General features: G+C 45.0%; 1 protein-coding gene across 2 annotated transcripts in view; it reads right to left on the bottom strand.

Moving 5' to 3' along the window:
- The window catches only part of corin (corin, serine peptidase), a 38988-nt gene that overhangs the window by 2912 nt on the left and 18339 nt on the right, over positions 1 to 17737 (bottom strand). For both annotated transcript variants that reach the window (XM_033984068.2, XM_055229191.1), the window contains exons 8-20: positions 15245 to 15352; positions 13336 to 13446; positions 11736 to 11858; positions 11206 to 11349; positions 9347 to 9578; positions 7678 to 7820; positions 6954 to 7061; positions 6626 to 6739; positions 6429 to 6539; positions 4703 to 4826; positions 3461 to 3589; positions 2497 to 2546; positions 2083 to 2422 (exon numbers count right to left, since the gene is read on the bottom strand). In XM_033984068.2, coding sequence (XP_033839959.2) covers positions 2083 to 2422; positions 2497 to 2546; positions 3461 to 3589; positions 4703 to 4826; positions 6429 to 6539; positions 6626 to 6739; positions 6954 to 7061; positions 7678 to 7820; positions 9347 to 9578; positions 11206 to 11349; positions 11736 to 11858; positions 13336 to 13446; positions 15245 to 15352 — 1837 coding nt within the window. The remainder of the gene's footprint in view (positions 1 to 2082; positions 2423 to 2496; positions 2547 to 3460; positions 3590 to 4702; positions 4827 to 6428; positions 6540 to 6625; positions 6740 to 6953; positions 7062 to 7677; positions 7821 to 9346; positions 9579 to 11205; positions 11350 to 11735; positions 11859 to 13335; positions 13447 to 15244; positions 15353 to 17737) is intronic.

Here is a 17737-nt window from a genome sequence, read left to right as displayed (position 1 = left end):
GTATTTTACTTCTATGGGGTATTAAAGAGGAGGTATTTACTTCTACGGGGTATTAAAGAGGAGTATTTTACTTCTATGGGGTATTAAAGAGGAGGTATTTTACTTCTATGGGATATTAAAGAGGAGTATTTTACTTCTATGGGGTATTAAAGAGGAGGTATTTACTTCTATGGGGTATTAAAGAGGGGTATTTTACTTCTATGGGGTATTAAAGAGGGGTATTTTACTTCTATGGGGTATTAAAGAGGAGGTATTTACTTCTATGGGGTATTAAAGAGGGGTATTTTACTTCTATGGGGTATTAAAGAGGAGGTATTTACTTCTATGGGGTATTAAAGAGGAGGTATTTACTTCTATGGGGTATTAAAGAGGAGGTATTTTACTTCTATGGGGTATTAAAGAGGGGTATTTTACTTCTATGGGGTATTAAAGAGGAGGTATTTACTTCTATGGGGTATTAAAGAGGGGTATTTTACTTCTATGGGGTATTAAAGAGGAGGTATTTACTTCTATGGGGTATTAAAGAGGAGGTATTTTACTTCTATGGGATATTAAAGAGGAGTATTTTACTTCTATGGGGTATTAAAGAGGAGGTATTTACTTCTACGGGGTATTAAAGAGGAGTATTTTACTTCTATGGGGTATTAAAGAGGAGGTATTTTACTTCTATGGGATATTAAAGAGGAGTATTTTACTTCTATGGGGTATTAAAGAGGAGGTATTTACTTCTATGGGGTATTAAAGAGGGGTATTTTACTTCTATGGGGTATTAAAGAGGGGTATTTTACTTCTATGGGGTATTAAAGAGGAGGTATTTACTTCTATGGGGTATTAAAGAGGGGTATTTTACTTCTATGGGGTATTAAAGAGGGGTATTTTACTTCTATGGGGTATTAAAGAGGAGGTATTTACTTCTATGGGGTATTAAAGAGGGGTATTTTACTTCCATGGGGTATTAAAGAGGAGGTATTTACTTCTATGGGGTATTAAAGAGGAGTATTTTACTTCTATGGGGTATTAAAGAGGAGGTATTTTACTTCTATGGGGTATTAAAGAGGAGTATTTTACTTCTATGGGGTATTAAAGAGGAGGTATTTACTTCTATGGGGTATTAAAGAGGGGTATTTTACTTCTATGGGGTATTAAAGAGGAGGTATTTACTTCTATGGGGTATTAAAGAGGAGGTATTTTACTTCTATGGGGTATTAAAGAGGAGGTATTTACTTCTATGGGGTATTAAAGAGGAGGTATTTACTTCTATGGGGTATTAAAGAGGAGGTATTTACTTCTATGGGGTATTAAAGAGGAGGCATTTACTTCTATGGGGTATTAAAGAGGAGGTATTTACTTCTACGGGGTATTAAAGAGGAGGTATTTACTTCTATGAGGTATTAAAGAGGAGTATTTACTTCTACAGGGTATTAAAGAGGAGGTATTTACTTCTATGAGGTATTAAAGAGGAGGTATTTACTTCTACGGGGTATTAAAGAGGAGGTATTTACTTCTATGGGGTATTAAAGAGGAGGTATTTACTTCTACGGGGTATTAAAGAGGAGGTATTTACTTCTATGAGGTATTAAAGAGGAGGCATTTACTTCTATGGGGTATTAAAGAGGAGGTATTTACTTCTATGGGGTATTAAAGAGGAGTATTTACTTCTACAGGGTATTAAAGAGGAGGTATTTACTTCTATGGGGTATTAAAGAGGAGTGTTTGACTTCTATCTATACCGCTAACTCATAACATATTTCGATCACCATGTTCCTTTTATTGTTTTGAAAATGCTATATTCACTGAAAACAATAAATTAACATGTCTCTTCTCCCTTTGCTCTCTACGCTAAGTCGCTCCCCCTTCAGAGCACTAACACAACCTGCGTTGATTTCATTGTATATTTTTATTGTTTTGTTGCTGAAAAACAGGCACTTTTGCTGTCTCTGCCTCTCCACAGATCTGATTTGTAACATGGGCTGGTGTCATTATCTGCTTGTCTTTATGAAAATAGATTTGTTTAAAGTGGACAAGCACCAGAAAAGTTCCACAGTCCATCTTTAAATCAGGTTAGCGCGTGTAAATACTGACCCTTCAAAGCAGTGCGCCACCGTCAGGGCCCACCTCCTCCCGATCAGGACACACCCACAAACATGGCCGCTCGCTCCACTCTGCAAGGAGCACTGCCACGGCCACGCCCCCACACGAGAGACACGCCCCCCCAGGATACGCTTCTGTCTGTGGACTACAGCTCCCACAATCCTCCGGGGCGGCGTCACGTCAGTTCTGCTGCTGTTGTGTCTGTGGGTTTCCGTCCTCTTGTGTGTGTGGTGAGAGATGTTGTGTCTGTGAGGAAAAACTCTATCTCCCACAATCCTCTTGTGTCGGTGATGCACTGAGGCCCCGCCCAGCGCAGGACGACGCCCACAGTCTAAGAAGGAAGTAACAAGATAATGAGAAAAAGTAAGACAAAATACTGCATCTCACATTTGTATAAACATTTACCTTCTCTGGAGCACAGCACGGAAACCCTCCTCCGGGAGTGACACGCGTGACTGAAAGAAAAACAAACACGTCAATCACGCGGGACTGACTTCGGACTAAACCAGGACTTATCCAGGACTTATCCAGATCCCTCAGTCATCCAGGTCTGATCCATAGTAAATACCAAAAGTTAAAGACAGTCCTTCATTGAACAGAAATGACGGGGCTTAAACATCATCTCTCCCCCATTATATATCTCCATCCTCAGACCCAAAGCAAACAAGGAAACAAAGAGAACAACAGAGTGAGCCAGGATGACAACAGATGTGAAAAACACCCACTAAGAGTTATGAGGTAAGAATATGCTAATTATGACTCAGGACTAAACCAGGACTAAAGCAGGACTAAAGAGAGACTAAAGCAGGACTAAAGAGAGACTAAAACAGGACTAAAGAGAGACTAAAGCAGGACTAAAGAGAGACTAAAGCAGGACTAAAGAGAGACTAAAGCAGGACTAAAGAGAGACTAAAGCAGGACTAAAGAGACACTAAAGCAGGACTAAAGAGAGACTAAAGCAGGACTAAAGAGAGACTAAACCAGGACTAAAGCAGGACTAAAGAGAGACTAAAGCAGGACTAAAGTAGCACTAAAGAGAGACTAAAGCAGGACTAAACTAGGACTAAACCAGGACTAAACCAGGACTAAACCAGGACTAAGGCAGGACTAAGGCAGGACTAAAGAGAGACTAAAGAGAGACTAAACCAGGACTAAAACAGGACTAAACCAGGACTAAACCAGAACTGAACCAGGACAGACGAGACCAAACTAAAAACTAGGCAGCTTTTAGCGTGTGTGTCTGTGTGGGGGTGTGTCTGTGCGTGTGTCTGTGTGTGTATGATTGTGTGTGTGTGTGTATGATTGTGTGGTGTCAGACAGTTGTGGGGGGTTTGTTTTTGGGTGGAAGGGCATCTGATTTAACGGTCACCTCCTCTTCTCCAGTCGTCCCTGCAGGGCTGTGGAGTTTCTTTGGCCGACCTCCGGATGAACGTGTAACCAACGGCGACGGCCCTGGACTCCGGCCTGGTCCGGGACTTCAGTCACTGAGGAGGGAGCTCTGAGGAAAGGGTCTACAGGGTCAGGACAGCAGGGGGCGCCACAGCATTTCACCACTAATACCTCAGTACTAACAAATACTTCCTGTTATTTACCAGACCTGACGCAGTATTCAGAAGGATCTTATTCAAACTACACTTTTTCAGATTTATTTCCTTTGTTTTATTTTAATGTTTAAATTGTAAATAGTAATTCTTTATGTTTCCAATGCTACTTTTACTACTACAACCTACTACTACTACTACTACTACTACTACTTTACTTCCATCGCTGTCACTAAAACTACTAAGTAAATACTAGTACGATAGCCTCTAATACTGCAATTATTAGTATTCATACTGCAACTAAAAAAACGACTACGACAACTACTACTGTACAGTCATATTAATATTTTTACTTCATATCACTAAAACTACCACTACTAAATAAGTACTAGTACAATAGGTACTAATACTAGTTACCACTACTCATCCTGCTGCAACTACACTTCAAACTATTACTACTGCTACTACCACCACCACTACTACTACTACTACTACACCAAGAATTAAAACTACTAGTACTACTGCTGCTACTACCAGTACTAATACTACTACTATTACTACCACTACTACTACTGCTCCTACCAGTACTACTAGTGCTACTACAATTAAAACTACTGCTACTACTGCCACAAGAATTAAAACTACTACTTCTACAACAAGAATTACAACCACTTCTACTACTACTACGATTAAAACTACTACTACTATGACTACTACTACTACTACTACTAGTCCTACTACTACTACAAATTAAAATTGCTACTACAGCTACTCTTGTCTTTCCTTCCTGCTCCCTGGTTGTTTGTAGCAGTGATGTTTGTTTGCTACAATTAAAATTAAAACTACTACTACTACTACTACTACTACTACTACTACTACTACTACTACTACTACTACTACTACTACTACTACTACTACTACTACTACTACTACTACTACTACTACTACTACTACTACTACTACTACTACTACTACTACTACTACTACTACTACTACTCCTCCTCCTCCTCCTCCTACAGTGCTGCTCCTGCTGCCCGTGCTTGCAGAGTGTGCTGTGTTACTGACCTTACCCTAGCCCGAGCTGTCGACAGGTGAGGTCACTCAGGTCCTGGCTCCACTCGTCTGCACAGACCTGGTACTCTGCCCCGGACCGAAGAACAGTCAGGACCGGCCCGGACCGGTCCTCCAGAGAGACTGGGACCAGAGAGGGGTTTGAGCTGGACTAGACCGGGTTAAACAGGACTAAACAGGGCTAAACATGGACTAAAGTAGGACTAAACATGGACTAAAGCAGGACTAAACCAGGACTAGAGCAGGACTAAAACTGGAATAAACATGGACTAGACCGGGACTAAACAGGACTAAACAGGACAAAACATGGACTAGACCGGGACTAAACAGGACTAAACAGGACTAAACAGGACTAAACCAGGACTAAACCAGGACTAAACATAGACTAAACCAGGACTAAACAAGGACTAAACCAGGATTAAACCAGGACTAAACAGGACTAAACCAGGACTAAATATGGACTAAAGCAGGACTAAACAGGACTAAAACAGGACTAAAGCAGGACTAAAACAGGGCTAAACCAAGACTGAACCGGGACTAAAGCAGGACTAAATGGGATTAAACAGGACTAGGCAGGACTAAAGCAGGACTAAACAGGACTAAACATGAACTAAACCAGGACTAAACCAAGACTGAACCAGGACTAAACCAGGACTGAGCAGGACTAAATGGGACTAAACAGGTCTAGGCAGGACTAAAGCAGGACTAAACAGGACTAAACAGGACTAAAGCAGGACTAAACCAGGACTAAACAGGACTAAAGCAGGACTAAACAGGACTAGGCAGGACTAAAGCAGGACTAAACAGGACTAAACAGGACTAAACCAGGACTAAACAGGACTAAAGCAGGACTAAACAGGACTAGGCAGGACTAAAGCAGGACTAAACCAGGACTAAACAGAACTAAAGCAGGACTAAACCAGGACTAAACAGAACTAAAGCAGGACTAAACAGGACTAAAGCAGGACTAAACATGACTAGGCAGGACTAAACAGGACTAAAGCAGGACTAAAGCAGGACTAAACAGGACTAAAGCAGGACTAAAGCAGGACTAAACAGAACTAAAGCAGGACTAAACAGGACTAAAGCAGGACTAAACAGGACTAGGCAGGACTAAAGCAGGACTAAACAGGACTAAACCAGGACTAAACAGAACTAAAGCAGGACTAAACAGGACTAAAGCAGGACTAAACAGGACTAGGCAGGACTAAACAGGACTAAAGCAGGACTAAACAGGACTAGGCAGGACTAAAGCAGGACTAAACAGGACTAAACCAGGACTAAACAGAACTAAAGCAGGACTAAACAGGACTAAAGCAGGACTAAACAGGACTAGGCAGGACTAAAGCAGGACTAAACAGGACTAAACAGGACTAAACCAGACAAAATAAAAAAAAAAATAAGCAGGAGAAAATAGACTATGACTATAAACTTAGCTCTAAACCAGATCTGATCTAGAGCTAAACCAGAACTAAACCAGGTCTAAAATAAGAACAAGTACATTTAAGGATTAGCTACAGCTGCCCCGGGACAGACTGACAGAAGAGAGGCACATTCAGATTTAAACAAAGCAAGGAGGGTGAGGGTCTTGTGACAGAACTTGGTCCGAGGTGGAATCCATCTTTATTATACGATAAATAGATCTTAACCAGAACTAAAGAAGATCTGAACCAGGACTAACCCGGGTCTAAACCAGGACTAACCCGGGTGTAAAGCGGGCCTCACCACAGTCCCACTCGTCGGAGCTGTCGGAGCAGTGCTGTTTGCCGTCACACCACAGGGTTCGATGGACACACTCGTGATTGTTACAGGAGAGCTCGTTGTCGCTGCACACGGCTGACGAAAACGGGACGAATATTAAAAAGGGACATTAGCGAAGTAAAAGTATAACGAGCGAGAGTTTTATGACTTTATTAACTCACTGCAGTTGGCCTCGTCGAGCTGTAGGGGGCAGTCTGGGATACCGTCACAGATCATAGAGGGTTTTATACAGACGGAGCTGCCAGGGCACTCCCACAGAGCGCGCTCAGAGCAACCTGCGACCAGAGGGGAGGGGCCAGAAAGAAGGGGGAGGGGTCAGGCCAGAGGGGCGTGGCCAGGACACAGGAAGAGACATGAGTTAGAACAGAGGAGTTGGGAAAGGATTTCAGGGACTACTTTTATGAAACAGCACCCAAGATTAAACCAGGTCTAAACCAGGTCTAAACCAGGACTAAACCAGGACTAAACCAGGACTAAACCAGGTCTCACCACAGTGGTCCTCGTCGCTCTGGTCGTCGCAGTCTAAATGTCCATCGCAGCGTTTGGTGGCCAGAACACAACGTCCTGAGCGGCATTTGAAGTGACTGGGAGAGCACTCTGGAATGAGACAAAACAGAATAAAACACCAGGACTAAAGCAGGACTAAAGCAGGACTAAAGCAGGACTAAAGCAGGACTAAAGCAGGACTAAACCAGGACTAAACCAGGACTAAACCAGGACTAAAGCAGGACTAAACCAGGACTAAACCAGGACTAAAGCAGGACTAAATCAGGACTAAAGCAGGACTAAACCAGGGCTAAACCAGGACTAAATCAGGACTAAAGCAGGACTAAAGCAGGACTAAACCAGGGCTAAACCAGGACTAAAGCAGGACTAAAGCAGGACTAAAGCAGGACTAAACCAGGACTAAATCAGGACTAAACCAGAGCTAAACCAGGACTAAAGCAGAACTAAAGCAGGACTGAAGCAGGACTAAACCAGGACTAAAGCAGGACTAAACCAGAGCTAAACCAGGACTAAAGCAGGACTAAACCAGGACTAAACCTGGACTGAACCAGGACTAAACAAGGACTAAAACAGGACTAAACCAAGACTAAAGCAGGACTAAACCAGGACTAAACCAAGACTAAACCAGGACTAAACTAGGACTAAACCAGTATCAAACTAAGACTAAACTAGTCCTACAACAATACTACACCAGGTAGTGTCCTACCGTCAGTGCCGTCCTCTGGCAGCAGGCAGGGGGCGCCCTCATCCTCTTCAGGAAACTGGGAACAGTCTGAGTCCTCGGGCCACTGCAGACCCACGATCCCCAGGACAGACTCACAACGATCCTTTGCCCCGCGACACAAAGACCTGCAAGGACGAAACAGAGGGAATCGAACCTCCCGTTTACACACTCCACACCACAGAGGGAATCGAACCTCCTGTTTACACTCCACACTACAGAGGGAATCGAACCTCCCGTTTACACTCCACACTACAGAGGGAATCGAACCTCCCGTTTACACACTCCACACTATAGAGGAAATCGAACCTCCTGTTTACACACTCCACACTATAGAGGAAATCGAACCTCCCGTTTGCACACTCCACACTACAGAGGGAATCGAACCTCCTGTTTACACTCCACACTACAGAGGGAATCGAACCTCCCGTTTACACACTCCACACTATAGAGGAAATCGAACCTCCTGTTTACACACTCCACACTATAGAGGAAATCGAACCTCCCGTTTGCACACTCCACACTACAGAGGGAATCGAACCTCCTGTTTACACTCCACACTACAGAGGGAATCGAACCTGCACACGACTTGTACTGATCCATCACCAAACTGATGACGGCTCCACTCTCATCTCTCAATGAGTTTATGCAGAATTTATGAGCTCCGTCCTGAATAAATCGACCTTTGCATTTTCAAAAGGCAGAGTGAAAGAGCGTGGAGTGAAAAACAGAGGCCGACAGACGGTAACTCAGTGCGTCATTTAACATTTACAAATACAACATCAAAACAGTGTGGATTTGTGAAAACTTGGCACTTTTTGTTTATTATTCCCTTTAAAATACATCCCAGTTTATCTTGTGCATTTGACTCACTGTTCAATACAATCTAAACCAGGACCAAAACAGGACTAAACCAGGACCAAAACAGGACTAAACCAGGACCAAAACAGGACTAAACCAGGACCAAAACAGGACCAAAACAGGACCAAAACAGGACTAAACCAGGACCAAAACAGGACTAAACCAGGACCAAAACAGGACTAAACCAGGACCAAAACAGGACTAAACCAGGACCAAAACAGGACTAAACCAGGACCAAAACAGGACTAAACCGGGACCAAAACAGGACTAAACCGGGAGCAAAACAGGACTAAACCGGGACCAAAACAGGACTAAACCGGGACCAAAACAGGACTAAACCAGGACCAAACCAGAACTAAACCAAGACTAAAGCAGGACAAAAGGAGAACTAAACCAGGACCAAAGCAGGACCAAACCAGGACTAAACCAGGACCAAACCAGGACTAAACCAGGACTAAACCAGGACTAAACCAGGACTAAATCTGGACTAAACCAAGACCAAACCAGAACTAAACCAAGACTAAACCAGGACCAAAGCAGAACTAAACTAGGACCGAACCAGGACTAAACCAGGACCAAACCAGGACTAAACCAGGACTAAATCAGGACCAAAGCAGAACTAAACAAGGACCAAAGCAGGACTATACCTGGACCAAACAAGGTAGTCCTTGTTTGGACTACCTTGGACCAAAGCAGGACCGAACCAGGACTATACACAGAATGGCCCAAGACTCAAACCCAGAACCTTCTTGTTATGAGGCGAGAGTGACACATGTGTAGTTCCCACACTCACCTGCAGGGGGGGACTCTCTGGGCCGTCGCAGCGTCGCACTTGGGCACCAGGAGGCTGCAGGCGTAGAACATGAGGAACGGGAAGCAGCCGGTCTGGACCAGAGCCGGGAACAGAGACGCCTCCCACGAAACCGCGGACTCCCGCTGGGAATGATGACCCAGGAAGTTTGGGAATATGGTGAAGTTATACGGCAAATTCAAACACAGCTCCAGGGATATGGGCTCACACTGAGCTGGAAGAGAGGAAGAGGAGAGGAAGAGGAGAGGAACAGGAGAGGAAGAGGAGAGGAATGAGGGAGAGGAACAGGAGAGGAAGAGGAGAGGAATGAGGAGAGGAACAGGTGAGGAAGAGGAGAGGAACAGGTGAGGATGAGGAGAGGAAGAGGAGAGGAACAGGTGAGGAACAGGAGAGGAAGAGGAGAGGAACAGGAGAGGAAGAGGAGAGGAAAAGGAGAGGAGAGGGAGAGGAAGAGGAGAGGAACAGGAGAGGAAGAGGAGCGGAAGAGGAGAGGAAGAGGAGAGGAACAGGAGAGGAACAGGAGAGGAACAGGAGAGGAACAGGAGAGGAAGAGTAGAGGAATGAGGAAGAGGAAAAGGAGAGGAAAGGGAGAGGAAAAGGGAAGAGAAAAAGAGAAGAGGACAAGGAAGAGCAGAGGGAAGAAGAGAGGGAAGAGGAGAGAAAGAGGAGAGGAAGAGGAGAGGAATGAGGGAGAGGAAAAGGAGAGGAACAGGAGAGGAACACGAGAGGAAGAGGAGAGGAACAGGAGAGGAACAGGAGAGGAAGAGGAGAGGAAGAGGAGCGGAAGAGGAGAGGAATGAGGGAGAGGAAAAGGAGAGGAACAGGAGAGGAACACGAGAGGAAGAGGAGAGGAAGAGGAGAGGAACAGGAGAGGAACAGGAGAGGAAGAGGAGAGGAACAGGAGAGGAACAGGAGAGGAAGAGGAGAGGAACAGGAGAGGAAGAGGAGAGAAAGAGGAGAGGAACAGGAGAGGAACAGGAGAGGAAGAGGAGAGGAACAGGTGAGGAAGAGGAGAGGAAGAGGAGAGGAACAGGTGAGGAAGAGGAGAGGAACAGGAGAGGAACAGGAGAGGAAGAGGAGAGGAGAGGGAGAGGAAAAGGGAAGAGAAAAAGAGAAGATGAGAAGGAAGAAGAGAGGGAAGAGGAGAGTGAGAGGAGAGGAAGAGGAGAGGCAGAGGAGAGGGAGAGGAAGAGGGAAGTGAAGAGGACAAGGAAGAGCAGAGGGAAGAGGAGAGGGAAGAGGAAGAGGAGAGGAAGAGGGAAGAAAAGAGGACACGGAAGAGCAGAGGGAAGAGGAAGAGAAGAGGAGAGGAAAGAGGAAAGGAAGAGAAAAGGGAAGAGGAGAGGAAGAGGGAGGGAGAGGAAAAGAAAAGAAGAGGGAAGAGGAGAGCAAGAAGAGATAAAGGAGAGGAGAGGTGAGAGGAGGTGAAGAGGAGAGAAAGAGGAGAGGAAGAGGAAAGTGAAGAGAAGAAGAGGAGAGGAAAGAGGAGAGGAGCGGGAAGAGGAGAGAGGAAGAGAAAGAGAAAAGTGAGAGAGGGAAAAGAGAAAGTCAGAGAGGGAAAAGGAGAGGGAAAATAGGATAAGCGAGGGAGAGAAGATGGGGAGAGAGAGAGGGAAAACAGAGAGAGAAGAAGGGAGAGAGACATATGTTATTATATCATATCATTTTTCATAATAATAAAATATAGAATTGTCATTTAACACAAAAAGTCAAATCTAAACTGCGCTCTGTTCATCATGTTTTTACTGTCGCGCTGAACAGTCGTCGCGGTGAACAGTCGTCGTGGCGGTGAACAGTCGTCGTGGCGGTGAACAGTCGTCGCGGCGAACAGTCGTACTCACAGCAGTGGTTGCCGTGGCGGTTGGTTTGATTGTGGCTGAGCGTCGTGGCGTTGAGGCGGTGGTCACATGACTCGTTCCCACCACAGAGAGAGCAGGGGGCGGAGCTACAGCCGGACTGACCGGGAGGACATGACGTCGCCGGGGCTAAAACAGAGCGCGCTAACGTTAGCATCATCAGTATATGTGCAAAATATCAACTTATGTTTAGGACAATGAGCTGTGGCACTTTATGAGGAAAAAATATATGACCAACTCAACTTAATAAGCTGTGAATTTCAAAGTTTGAGTCTGAACCGCTCCTGTCGACTCCTGTCTTTTCTTTGTTCTGTTTCTTTGGCTAAAATCTCAACCTCACTATCTTCAAAGCAGCGGTTAGCGGCTTTGCGATGGAGATGAACTGCCGACTGTGGTCCTGAGCTGCTCTTGTGGCTGTTTTGTTTTTCCAATTTAATCCCAGTTTTGACGTGTGTGTGCAAAAGTGACCAAACCCTAACAAAGATCTTTTCTGGTGCAGTGTGGGGAGGTCTCACTCTGCTCGCGGCTGCACTGCTCCTCGTCGCTGCCGTCTTTACAGTCGTTTTCTCCATCGCAGCGAAAGGCCGAAGGGATGCACTGGCCGTTACGACACTCCAGCAGACCCTGACTCTTACACGCTGGAAAAAAACACAACGCAAATTCAACATATCAGCACAAAACTTTATTGAAAATCAGATACGAAACGATCCTACAAATGAACTTTTCCTGATTAGCTTTAGAACGATTTCGAGCTGTACCAAAATCACTCATGATAGTAAAGTATAATTTTTAAAGGTACATTCTGTAACTTTTCTGGTTGAGTGTCTGCGATCTGCTTGTCTCCATGGGTTGATTTGCCTTGAATGTTCCACGGTATGGCATTCAACGTTCCTACCAGTAGCAGGTAACGCCACCTGAGCAATTTCTGTGTCATACTGTGACTGTGGAACATTCAAGGCAAAGGAGACAAGCAGAAAAGTCACACAGTGCAGCTTTAACTATATGAACTTAACACTTTTGTCTGTATGTCGGAGCGGTCAGATGGAGCCCAGCAGGACGAGGCAGATTCAGGATAAAACTGTGAATGTGTGAAACCCAATGAGTCACAAACTATGACCTTTAGAAGAAACACAAGTTTAGAGGTCTGGTTTAGTCCTGGTTTAGCCCTGGTTTAGTCCTGGTTTAGTTCTGGTTTAGTCCTGGTTTAGTCCTGGTTTAGTCCTGGTTTAGTCCTGGTTTAGTCCCAATTTAGTTCTGGTTTAGTCCTGATTTGGTCCTGGTTTAGTCCTGATTTAGTCCTGGTTTAGTCCTGGTTTAGTCCAGATTTGTTAATGGTTTAGTCTTGATTTAGTCTCGATTTAGTCCTGGTTTAGTTCTGGTTTAGTCCTGATTTAGTCCCAATTTAGTTCTGGTTTAGTCCTGATTTGGTCACGGGTTAGTTTTTGTATTTAGTCTCGATTTAGTCCTGGTTTAGTCCTGGTTTAGTCCTGATTTAGTCCCAATTTAGTTCTGGTTTAGTCCTTATTTGGTCACATTTTAGTCTTGATTTAGTCTCGATTTAGTCCGGGTTTAGACCTGGTTTAGTCCTGGTTTAGTCCGGATTTGCTAATGGTTTTGTCTTGATTTAGTCTCGATTTAGTCCTGGTTTAGTCCTGGTTTAGTCCTGGTTTAGTCCTGGTTTAGTCCTGATTTAGTCCCGGTTTAGTCCAGGTTTGGTCCCGATTTAGTCCCGGTTTAGTCCTGGTTTGGTCATAGTTTAGTCCTGGATTAGTTCTGATTTAGTCCTGGTTTGGCCTTGATTAAGTGCTGGTTCAGGTCTGGTTTGGCCCTGGTCTAGTCCTAGTTTGCTCCTACTTTAGTCCTGGTTTAGTCTTGGTTCTGTAGCTTCAGCTCGTCACTCTTGTATTCTGTAGTAGTCGTAGTATTAGTACTGTAGTAGTAGTACTCACAGCAGTTGTGCTTGTCGCTCTTGTATTCTGTAGTAGTCGTAGTATTAGTACTGTAGTTGTAGTACTGTAGTAGTAGTACTCACAGCAGTTGTGCTCGTCACTCTTGTATTCTGTAGTAGTCGTAGTATTAGTACTGTAGTAGTAGTACTGTAGTTGTAGTACTCACAGCAGTTGTGCTCGTCGCTCTTGTCGGCACAGTCGAAGTCTCCGTCACAGATCCAGTCTTTGGAAACACAGCGTCCGTCTCCACATCTGTGCTGCAGACTCACGTCACACTCTGTGGAAGAACGGGAGTTCAGTGGGTTTAAAATATTACCTAAATATAAATGGATAAACTTAAAGCTGCACTAAGTAACTTTTCTGGTGGGTGTGTCTGCCTCCATGGAGATGTTACAAATGCTTTGACTGGAATGTTCTCACAGACTGTATAAAGAAGTGGACAAAGTGTGACGTCAACCACAGCGTTCGGCTCCCAGTGACGCTAATCGAGGCTAGCAGTTATAGCGGTTCATTTTGGAGCTACACAAGAGTGAAATAAAAACGAACATTTAAGACCAAAATGACGAGTCTCACAGCAGCAGGTACAGAGAGAGGGGACACGGTTTTTCATTAGAAAGTGAACTGGAGCCAGAGTCGATGGAGCAGGAAGTGCGTCCAGGATCACTGCTAATGTGGAACGTGGCGGCTAGCGTGTTAGCTATGTCCATTTATGTATACAGTCTATGGTTTTTCCACAATATTAACTTATCTATCTTTAGTCAATTACACTTGATTTTATTGCATATATTCTTACTCTGAGTGGGCTCGCCTCTCTATAGATATGACCCGTAACTTAGTGTGGAGGCTGCACCTGCCTGTGAGTAACATTATAATTTGATTCTATTGTAAAAACATAATAAAAGAGTGAAGTGATAAATATTTCCTGCAGTTTTCCCGACAGTGAAGGTGTCACGTTACAGACAGTAACTCAGTTTAAATAAAAGTCAGTGTGAACAGCTGAAAGCTCTGAACAGACAGCTGAGGAACTAGACCAGGACTAGACCAGGACTAGACCGGGACTAGACCAGAACTAGACCAGGACTAGACCAGGACTAGACCAGGACTAGACCAGAACTAGACCAGGACTAGACCAGGACTAGACCAGGACTAGACCAGAACTAGACCAGGACTAGACCAGGACTAGACCAGGACTAGACCAGGACTAGACCGGGACTGGACCAGGACTAGACCAGGACTAGACCAGGACTGGACCAGGACAAGACCAGGACTGGACCAGGACAAGACCGGGACTGGACCAGGACTAGACCAGGACTGGACCAGGACTAGACCAGGACTAGACCAGGACTAGACCAGGACTAGACCAGGACTAGACCAGAACTAGACCAGGACTAGACCGGGACTAGACCGGGACTAGACCGGGACTAGACCGGGACTAGACCGGGACTAGACCGGAACTAGACCGGGACTAGACCGGGACTAGACCGGGACTAGACCGGGACTAGACCGGGACTAGACCGGGACAAGACCGGGACAAGACCGGGACTAGACCGGGACTAGACCGGGACTAGACCGGGACTAGACCGGGACTAGAGCAGGACTAGACCGGGACTAGACCGGGACTAGACCGGGACTAGACCGGGACTAGACCAGAACTAGACCGGGACTAGACCGGGACTAGACCGGGACTAGACCGGGACTAGAGCGGGACTGGACCGGGACTAGACCGGGACTAGACCGGGACTAGGCCGGGACTAGGCCGGGACTAGGCCGGGACTAGGCCGGGACTAGGCCGGGACTAGGCCGGGACTAGGCCGGGACTAGGCCGGGACTAGGCCGGGACTAGGCCGGGACTAGGCCGGGACTAGGCCGGGACTAGACCGGGACTAGACCGGGACTAGACCGGGACTAGACCGGGACTAGACCGGGACTAGACCGGGACTAGGCCGGGACTAGACCGGGACTAGGCCGGGACTAGACCAGGACTAAACCAGGACTAAACCAGGACTAGACCAGGACTAAACCAGGACTAAACCAGGACTAAACCAGGACTAGACCTGGACTAAACCTGGACTCACCGCAGCTCATCTCGTCGCTGAGGTCTCCACAGTCGTCAAATCCGTCACAAACTAAAACAGGAGGAACACATCGGCCTGTGGAGCAGCGGAACTCCCAGTCTGCACACTCTGCAACGCAAACAAACAAACAAACAAACAAACACCTCACAAAACCAGAACTAAACCAGGTCCACCAGGGACTTTGGACAAATAACATCACCCATTTTTCTGACGAACACTGACCTGTGATTATATTTGTGGTTTATGTTTGAACAGTAGTATTCTGTTTACAGGATACGACTCAGAGGACTGAAATCTGAACTGCTCACCTAATGCAGTAATCCCCCGCACTTCAGAGCACGTCCAAGGTCTAAACCGTCTACGGCGTGAGCAGCTTTTGATAAATAACCACACTGCGCATCTTGCCCAAGGACACAACAACGGCATTCATCTGTGAGAGCCGGAATCGCACCTGCCAACTTATGAGTCACTGGATCTGACTGTTCAACCAATGATGTTTATGTCGAGAGCGGGATTTGAACCGACAACCTTCGGAATACTCTACGAACTGAGCCACTGTCGTTTGAGGAGTAATGTTACTTAAATAATCATGTTTTTGGAACTAAACCTGAACTAGACGATATTAAAACAGGACTAAAACAAGCTAGGGCTGTGTATTATTGCAAAAATATAAAACAAACCAAAATTAATAATGACTTTTCTCCCTCGTATTGATAGATTTTAGTTTAATAGTATTTGTTCTTTCATTTTTCAAACCCAAAGATGATCGTTGTCCTATGAAACAACTTTAAACCATAAGATTACTGTAAATTTCAGACTATAAGCCGCTACTTTCTCCTCAGGCTTTGAACCTTCCGGCTTATACAACGGTGTGACTAATTTATAGAGTTTTACTGGCTAACGTCCACCAGGGGGCGGTCTCGAGCAGTAAACACCAAAGTGAGACAGACGTGGGGAAAGATTATGCGCTAAAGAATTCACTAGTTCATTTTCACTAGCGCCACAGCCTCATCATGGAAAACACACGAAGAAAACGAAGAAATGTAAATGATGCAGGTTTAAAGATAAAGGCAACGGATCTGGCATCAAAGGAGGAAATAGAGCCGCTGCACGTAAGTTTAGAATCAAAGAAGGAAATAGAGCCGCTGCACGTAAGTTTAGAATTAAAGAAGGAAATAGAGCCGCTGCACATAAGTTTGGAATCAAAGAAGGAAATAGACGGCCTGTGTTGGTGCTGTTTTATTTTCTAAACCTGCAGGTGTGTTCATCCCGTGTTATGTCGGTGCCGATTTTCAGGCACAGTTTAAAGAAAAAAATGTGTCTTAAATTAAAACAAACAAAAAAACTCAGTGTACCGTCTTTCTGTGTAAATATCTCATGTTACAACAAGAACCTGCAGCTTATAAATGTACAAAACTGATTTTTTTTTTTAATTTAGCTGGTGAGGCTTATATTCAGGTGCGCTCAGTACTCCAAAATGTACAGTACTATGGCAAGTTTGTGGAGCCAATCCCAAACAAATAGCGATAAGGTTCACTAATTGTGGATCATACATCTGGATATTTCTTTAAAAAACATGAATCACACATAGAGTTTTACAGAACTTTGCCCTTAAATTAAATTCTAACATTAAACTGTAAAAGTGGCTCCATGTAATGTTGTATTAAAGTTACATTCTAGTGTTATCTCTGTTGTCATCACTTCCACTCAGTACTGTGTCACTACTGCGTTGTTACTGCGCTGGTACTGCGTGGGTACTTCATTGTGCGAGTATCGTAAACCTGGGTCTCTATGGGGGGGGGGGGGGGGGCTGCATTCCTTTCTTTACAAACTCCAACTCCCATCAATCACCTGTCCCTGTGTCGCAGTCGCCACGGAAACGGCCCAACTATCCCGTCGGATATATTTGTGAAAGAGCCGCAACATGTTAAGATACATCAGGACTAAACCAGGACTAAAACAGGACTGAGCGAGGACTGAAACAGGACTAAAACAGGACTGAATCAAGACTAAACCAGGACTAAACCAGGACTGAAACAGGACTGAGGGAAGACTACACCAGGACTAAATCAGGACTAAAACAGGACTAAAACAGGACTAAACCAGGACTAAAACAGGACTAAAACAGGACTAAAACAGGACTAAAACAGGACTAAAACAGGACTAAAACAGGACTAAAACAGGACTAAACCAGGACTAAACCAGGACTAAACTGGAACTAAACCAGGACTAAACCAGGACTAAAACAGGACAAAAACAGGACTAAACCAGGACTAAACCAGGAGTAAACCAGGAGTAAACCAGGACTAAACCGGAACTAAACCAGGACGAAACCAGGACTAAACCAGAACTAAACCAGAACTAAACCAGGACTAAACCAGGACTAAACCAGGACTAAACCAGAACTAAACCAGGACGGAACCAGGGTCTAAACCAGGACTAAACCAGGACTGAAACAGGACTAAAACAGGACTAAACCAGGACTAAACCAGG

This window comes from Periophthalmus magnuspinnatus, chromosome 18 (assembly GCF_009829125.3).
Source record: "Periophthalmus magnuspinnatus isolate fPerMag1 chromosome 18, fPerMag1.2.pri, whole genome shotgun sequence".
NCBI classification, from domain to species: Eukaryota; Metazoa; Chordata; class Actinopteri; order Gobiiformes; family Gobiidae; genus Periophthalmus; species Periophthalmus magnuspinnatus.
The sequence above is the reverse complement of the archived record's forward strand: the minus strand, read 5'-3'. Positions and strand labels throughout refer to the sequence as shown.